We start from the raw sequence: 8,001 nt of genomic DNA, 5'->3' as shown, positions 1-8,001 counted from the left end.
AACAGGTTGGAGGAAACAGATAAGGCTTGTGATTGGTCGATCCGTGGTCATGTGATCAAATGCGGGCTATAAAGCACGGATGAAGAGCAGTGAACGCATGAGGAAATGGTGCTAAACACTTGAGGAGCAGCACATTTGGACCCTGCTGAATTGCATGCTAAGTGTTATTGACTCATCTTAATAGTGTACTTGATCTACGTAAACTAATGAACTGAAGTACTTACAAACACATATAACTGCCATTATAAATAATGAAATAGGTAACACTTCATTTTCAAGGTGTCCTAGTTACACGTTACATGTTGGCTACTTACTATTATAATAGCTAACTAATGCATAATTACATGGAAACGTATATACCATATATATACCTCTAACCGCATAGTAAGTAGGCCTGCATGTAGTGAAGAAATATTACTAAGTACTGTAACTAGGACACCTTAAAATAACCATGAAATCATATTTCATAAGGTAATCAAGAATTGCCATTAGCTTATACATATATAATAAAGACAATGTTGAAATGGAAAATTACATGAGTTTCAAAATGTTTTAGTATTTTCTATCATATGCTTTAATGTCAGAGCTGTGTCTCGAGCTGTGTAAACTCCACATCTGTGTTAAACTTAATGAGCATATTATCCCACATGATTTGTCAATGATCCATGCATAGAAATGCTTTATACAGTGCGCGCTCTTGTAAAGACTGCGTTAAATTCAATATGGCATCTAATCTAATTAAAGTTTATGCCACAAATTTGCTTATGAATTGGTGGCCTGTTTTAAACATTTCAAAATACTAGAATGCTCAGTTTTGTCCCCCAAGTTAAATTAAATTTTGAATCCCAGATTTTCAGTGTTGTGAACTCCACTGTAAGCATATAATAAGGTATGCCTGATCAGACTAGATGGATGTTTATGATGGGCAGGGATCCTCAAATCTGGCCCACGAGATCCATGCAGAGTCTAGCTGTAACCCTAATCAAACACACCTGAGCATGCTAATCAATGTTTTCAGGATCATTATCAGGGTTGGAGCTAACCTCTGCAGTGGATTGGATTTGATTTGAGGAACCCTGGTCTAGGGTGTCTTATATGAAGCTTGGTCGTGCATATGGTTAAGCACATAGCAGATTAACACACTAAGCCTTTTGCAGAAGTGGTCCCACTTCCCACAATACTGCGCGGTTAATGGCTATAATTATGTTTAGTTATGCAGTTTAAAACTACTTTTTTTTCTGAACAATGATTGCAAGGCACTCATGCAGCTAGTAAAAGACTACATATAAAAAAATCGATAATCACATCTGCTTATTGATATATACTGATGCTTTGCAATGCAGCGTTCACATGATGTCGCCTAGTGGTTGAAATACAGAAGCGCTCCCACCAGAGGCCACCTTGCCTACACTATCTTCGGTGAATTAGGAGAAGGGGTTGGATGTGTATAATGACTTCTTTCTTTCTTTCTTTCTTTCTTTCTTTCTTTCTTTCTTTATTTATTTATTTATTTATTTATTTATTTATTTTTAAGAAAATGTCTTTACAGAAATGTCCATGCCAATATCTTTATTTCTCTGATTGCAAATATGTAAATTCAGTATTTAAGATATAATAATACACAACTAAAAGTAACAGTAATTAGCCAATAATAAGATAGTGAAAATCCAGATAAATGAAAGTAAAACAACAATTTCGCATGAAGAGACAAATAGAAATCGAGTGTGATAAAGAAGAAAGACGATAGCCTGATAGAAAGAAAAAACATGCGTGCTGCTGCATAATTCTGATGTTAATGTTAAAATCGACGGCGATTGTCGGCCTATTACTAAACAGTTTAAAACAAAGAAAGAAATATAATTTCTGTCAAAAGACTGTAACATGAGACACGATTCAGTGGTCTATCATGTCTAAAGGAGAGACTTTGCTACTGACCAGAAATGCCTCACTTTATTTTGCATTAGCCTATTCATGAACTTTTCAATATGAATCGGAATGCTAGGCCTACAAAACTAAAAGATGTAAGCATTTTGATGACAACTGTAAAAATAGCACCTTATAGCTATTGAAAGATTACAAACAGTATTTTGATTATAACACTTGAATTGCCATGTTAAATGGATTCACTGTATTTTCAAGAAAAAAAAAATATGAACTAAAATTCAAAACAATTTCCTGACGATGGCGAATAACCTATAAATGATTCACCGCTGTTTTATCGTCGAATTATAACATGGCAAAATAACACGTGAAGAAACGTTTTCTATTTTTCTATTACAACATCACAAGTAAAATAGGAAAACTGCGTGCAAAGTATTATGCAATTAAAAGGCCATTTTCAACAGTGTGATTTACATACTTTATATGTAGTCTATATAGCTATTGCATCAGCGCAAATATTTACTATATTTTCACGTTCCTCCATTTTTGCGGACGTTTTTTAAAGGCTCCAGTCTCTTAAGTTAAAATTTTTAATAAAAATGAATAGGTATATCTATTAATAACCATGATAAATAACCTAATTGATGAAGGTGATGTGCCATTCTTTGATAAGCTCCTAACGTTATTTCGGACTTATTCAGATTTATTATGGCAAGACTTTCGTTCATTTTTTGCAAGTTTAAATTTAATCAAATATCTCCAATGCAATTTAATTATAGAACTTATTTCTTTGTTAAGCTGATAGACTGTAGACAAGAACGTCGGTGAAACATGCGATTAATGGGGTCAGTGACAAATGAAGTTCGAGACTATTAAAACATCTTATGCAATCAAATCAAATGCAAAAAACAAACAAACAAACATGTAGATCTATATGTACAAGACCTACAAAACATTTATAGTTCAGAAATGGAAACATCATTAGCCTACAGAAGAAATTTATCTATTCAAATCATTTTTGTATGAATGGCTTTTTAAAAATGTATTTTAGAATAATTTAATATATCCGCCCAAACAGCATCTCTGAGTCGTTTTAAAACTAAACTTATTTAAATGATCGAAGACGTTTGAAAACTAGCCTCGCCACAAGTTAAATGTTTTGACTGTGTTTTCCCTTTATTTACAGAGGGTGCCCAAGCATGCTGAGGAGGAGGTGTGGCGTTGTGCTAGACCTCCTTAAACTCAGATGTCTATGTTCCTGATTCAGAACTCAGTTGGTGCGGTAAGAACAGAAACAGGCTGACCTTACTGGGCGGATCAGACTTCTCACTCCAGCTGCGTGGACGGGACCACACATTTCGGAACTCGCCAACAGAAAAGAAAGCAATTTCACTCGTGTTTTAAGATCGAGCATCAGTCAGAGACTTCTTTACGTATTTCAGAAGTTCTCCACAACAGTGAGGATGTTTTTTTTTAATGATCGCATCTAAAAATCTGAATGGACGTTTATGCCTCGGTGCTTCACAAGGACATCTGAATCCTCAATGTGACCTCAAGGTTTCTACAGGCTTCCAGGAGGTTCGGAGAACATCTGCTACATTTAAACTATAATAATGCAACATCATTTGGAGATTGGGGCGCACTACTACCCCCCGGATGCCTATCCAGACCAAAGGTCTCACAGGTACAGGAGTTTCATGATTGAAGAGATTCTTACAGACCATCCGGATCACAAGGTATCAAGTCCCACTGGAGACCTTCTAAAATTTGGAGTACATGCCCTTTTGTCCGCCAGACCATACCACAACCACTTAGGTAAGTACCGTGACCTTTCAGTCAGACGATATTTTGAGATCCGGCATGGGCAATCCTTTAATCTTAACCTTCTCTTAATACAGGGACATTCAAATTGCACAACCTCTCGATTTGCCTACTCACAGGGAAAAGATTCCACATTGTCTCTGCTGGCCAATACAAAACAAATCAGATATCTCAGATCGAAATATAGCCTATGCAATGCATTGGACCGAGCAAGCTTGTAAAAATTGCAAATGCACGTTCAGTTCAAGCCCTACTGCATGCATTTCATGTTTTTTTTTATTTATAGGCTACTCTGGGAAAGAGAGTTCTTACCACCCCGTGCATTAAAAAAATAAAACACGATAATAAAAAAGTGTTTTATTTGCCGCCTTAAACAGTAAAATAAAATAATAGTGGTGCAAAAGTAACAAACTTTGATTTTAAGGTGAAGAAAATTCAGATGAAACTGCGAAAATCAAGCGGAAAAGACTGAAATTATTGTGACAACTTAAATGTTTGGAAATAAAGATATTGTAATGAAAACATTTTTACACTGAGGAAAAATAATGCAGCTTTCAGTTGAAGCTGAAATATTCCAGTATGAAAAATACTGTTCATTTTTAAATGACACCACGCGTCATGGATGAAAAGATGTATGCAAAAAATAACCTAAGACATGTAATTTAAATAATCATTAGTCTGTTTTGTTATTCAAGATTTTTAGTATCTTACATAAAACTCCTTCTGCAAAGTATATAATTAAATTGTAGCTAATATCTAGACTGATCAAGAACATTTTTATAAATTTGCACTTAAAAATCCTTTTTCACTATGATGAACCATTATGGATCCATCCAAACTCTTTTTATAACTGACATGAAAATGCCATATCAGCAAGCTGTAGTTCCGACTAAGTTATCATGACTAAAGCACACACATACAATTGTTTTACTTCCAGTCCTGAAAGCAGACAGTCTCCTGAAGTTTCCAGTGTCTCCTCTGTCCTGCTCGCTCGGGGCGCCGTTGGGCTCTGCGCTTCTGTCCGGCGCTGCGGGTCTGCAGGTGGGCTCTTCATCCCATCATCTCCCGCTGGACCTCCATCTTCGGGGAAAACTCGACCCTGGAGCTGATGCAGTGAGCAAGACTAAGAAAGGAAGAAGGAGTAGAACTGTGTTTACCGAACTACAGCTGATGGGCTTGGAAAAACGATTTGAGAAACAGAAGTACCTCTCAACTCCTGACAGGTAAACACGCTTTTTAATTTCAGTTATTTTACGTAGCCTATTTAAAGCAATGTTAATGTTTGGCTTTTTCCCTAATTGTATTATTTTCTTTTGAGCGTAATTATGGAGCCACAGCTTACATGCAAAGAATTGGTGTTGTCTAAGAAATGGCTTAGTCGACATCTTTCTCTTTTTACAGAATAGACCTAGCAGAGTCTCTAGGCCTGAGTCAGCTTCAAGTCAAAACATGGTATCAAAACAGAAGAATGAAATGGAAAAAAATCGTAAGTTATAATTAGCATGGAAATAGCGATTCAACTATCATACCTGTGAAAATCTAAACTGGTGTGTATCGTTGCTGCTTCAAAGGTATTGCAAGGAGGAGGACTAGAGTCTCCGACCAAACCCAAGGGCCGTCCAAAGAAGAACTCCATCCCCACCAGCGAGCAGCTGTCGGAGCAGGAGAGGACACGAGGAGCGGACCACTTATCCGACGGCGGTGCTTCTTCACTTTCTGATGCAAACCAAGAGGAATAAACGACAACATCCGTGCGAATATGTTTGTCTCCAGGACGCGAACGGGCCTATAATCGGCCTCTTTGGATCAATTTGCACCGATGCATTTATGTTGGCACTTACAGACCTAACCACTTGGCCTGATTTTATACTACCTATGTTTTGTCTGTTTGTTTGATTACGCCAACTTTTGCGGGCCTTGAAAAGTCATAATGAACTTTTTCCAGGGACCAGAGCGGTGGTTAGTAGTGAATGGTCTTTTTCTCAGCATTGACGGCTGTGGTATCATGGACATTTTATCGGCATATATTGTGCTTTTTTACGCTTTTCATTGGTATTTCAAAAATATTCAAAAAAAATTAAAATGTAAATTTTTCGAAGACAGTTTTACGTTGTGGCAATGCGACCTTTTTTTCTAAAACATGGCACCACAAGACACAAATGACAGCAGAAAAGTCAACCATAATAGGCTAATAATAATAATAATAGGCTAATAATAATAACAACAACCATAAATAATGTAAAATCTCTCGTTGCTGGGTTTCGTTTCATATTGTGTCAGATTCATGCTCCATATCTCTGAGGCTCATCGAATGCGAACTGTGTAATTTTATGCGGAATTGTTTATGAGCGCCATCACACCGCGCATTAAACTTATTTTGGCGTGTTTACGCAGTAAAAGTAAATATGTGGCAACACAATATTTTTGAAGTGAGGTTATTTATTTTCACAGAAAGATCCTTTTAATCAAAGACACTGGTTATGGTGCCAAGAAGAAGTGTCTGAAGTAAGCGATTTGCAGTTTGATGAATATGTAGGCCTGTTCAGTTTGCACCACAGTATTTGCAAAATGCTAAAATGATCTTTTTCTGCTGATAACTTTGGAATTGGGCTATTTAGAAAATACGTCTCTTTTCTCGATTTTCTTTAAGTAGCCTAACATGTTTAACGCCCAGGACCCTTGCCTCATGATGCAAGAAAATACTAGATTTTGAAATAAACAGTTAGGCTACATGTTATAAACAGCCTAAAGAAAATTAACGAATAGTATACTAAACTTACACAAGGCTGTTAATGAATATAATTAAGTTGCACATTCAAATCGTTCTATTAGCCTATAATCTATATTATAGATTATAATCTTTGACTCATTTAGGCTATTTTCATATGGACAACATTTTTAAATACCGGTGAGGCAGCAGCTACTTTGCTTAGCATTTACAAGATGTAAAATGTTTGTTGATTATGTGGCCTAGTAAAAGTTACTGTACCTATAAAATAATAATGCATTCAATTAAACGCGTATTTTGCACCTTCTGGACAAAATTATTGATATCAGCATCATCATCCAATAGCCTGTAACAATCTAATCCGGAAACATTAAATGATCTATCATAAACAATGGGTATACAGCAGAAATATACATGTTTAAGTGTTGCTTTCAGTGATCTTGTTATGTAACTAAGGCACTGTCTGTAGTCTAAAATATGTAAACCCTTACGGACCATCCTACAAACTTACGACGCTCCTCTAGCGGACACATATTTTAATATAGGCTCATTTTATTTGAACAGAATCACGAACAAGTCATATCATTATTTTTCTTTTAATCCAGTTCATCAGTTTCATAATATATTTGGCTGTACACAAAATATTAAGATGGGATATTTGTGGGATTTTCATTAAGTCCGTTTTCAATTTAATACAAAAATAAGAACATAAATAACCAATGGCTGTCAAAGAGCTCATCAGACAATCATCGAATAGTGAAGGAAATTATTATGAGACATTTTTAATACCACGTCTCTTTGAGGCCTGATAATTTAGTCTGGGTGGACGAAATCATACTCTGCCTGCAATATAGAGAATATACCTTAGTGATTTGGTACAATTCATTTCCCATGTTCTTAGTTTCGTTTTACCAATGAGAACTCCAGACAAGGCTATTAATCAAAATCATACATTAATGAAGGAATAACGATGCGCTGCAGTGCTCAATTGTCTTGGTAAATTTGATCCTAATATAGGTTCTCTTGGTCCTGTATAAATTCTGGAGTTATAGTGCCAGGACAGGATCATCATTCAACGGCACTCATCAATAGCCCATATGTGGTTGCGCCAAATAACAATAAAAACATTAATTAGGCTGTATTTAGCCGCGTGGCAATCTCCATTCTTTTCTTTCTTTTTTTTTTTTTTTTGATTTAAGCAGCCGCAAAACAGCCCACAGTCTCCATCCGCCTTTTCCGAAAACTCCGTATATTCACATGACATATATAGGCTATTTATATTGACAGAATCTAACAGTCTCCACAACACAGATAGTTTCTTAAACATTGAAAAAAAAAAAAAAAAAAAGACAATATTTTAGGGATCTTTGAACTTGTCTATTTATGACCCACCTGCCATTATCAAGCTCACACACATTCGCACTTGTTGCGCCTGGAATTTCACCAATAAATCTAATTACATACATGTTTAACTATATTTAAGTGCAAAGTGAAATAACTCTTTTATGTGAAGGCTATATCTATGGAAAAAGCGACATAAAGTATGTTACAGGCCTATACATTTACAGATA

The 8,001-nt window shown here is 35.9% G+C and overlaps 1 protein-coding gene across 1 annotated transcript; it reads left to right on the top strand.

The window, feature by feature from the left end:
* Window positions 1–3,067: 3,067 nt before the first annotated feature.
* On the top strand, window positions 3,068–7,751 carry LOC306854692 (homeobox protein BarH-like 1). Its single transcript, XM_079392899.1, has 4 exons — window positions 3,068–3,696; window positions 4,640–4,925; window positions 5,104–5,188; window positions 5,274–7,751. The coding sequence occupies exons 1-4, from the start codon at window positions 3,495–3,497 to the stop codon at window positions 5,439–5,441; spliced, it is 741 nt and encodes a 246-aa protein (XP_079249025.1). The 5' UTR covers window positions 3,068–3,494; the 3' UTR covers window positions 5,442–7,751.
* Window positions 7,752–8,001: the final 250 nt, after the last annotated feature.

Source organism: Barbus barbus, assembly GCF_936440315.1.
Source record: "Barbus barbus genome assembly, chromosome: 35".
Taxonomy (NCBI): Eukaryota; Metazoa; Chordata; class Actinopteri; order Cypriniformes; family Cyprinidae; genus Barbus; species Barbus barbus.
This window is presented reverse-complemented; position numbering and strand designations above follow the sequence as displayed.

What these genes read in the sequence shown, in the direction of transcription:
- LOC306854692 (XM_079392899.1), top strand. Translation starts at nt 3,495, where the DNA reads ATGCAACATCATTTGGAGATTGGGGCGCACTACTACCCCCCGGATGCC. An exon ending in TACCTCTCAACTCCTGACAG is followed by an intron (nt 4,926 to 5,103) that starts GTAAACACGCTT and finishes CTCTTTTTACAG; the next exon opens with AATAGACCTAGCAGAGTCTC. An exon ending in GAATGAAATGGAAAAAAATC is followed by an intron (nt 5,189 to 5,273) that starts GTAAGTTATAAT and finishes GCTGCTTCAAAG; the next exon opens with GTATTGCAAGGAGGAGGACT.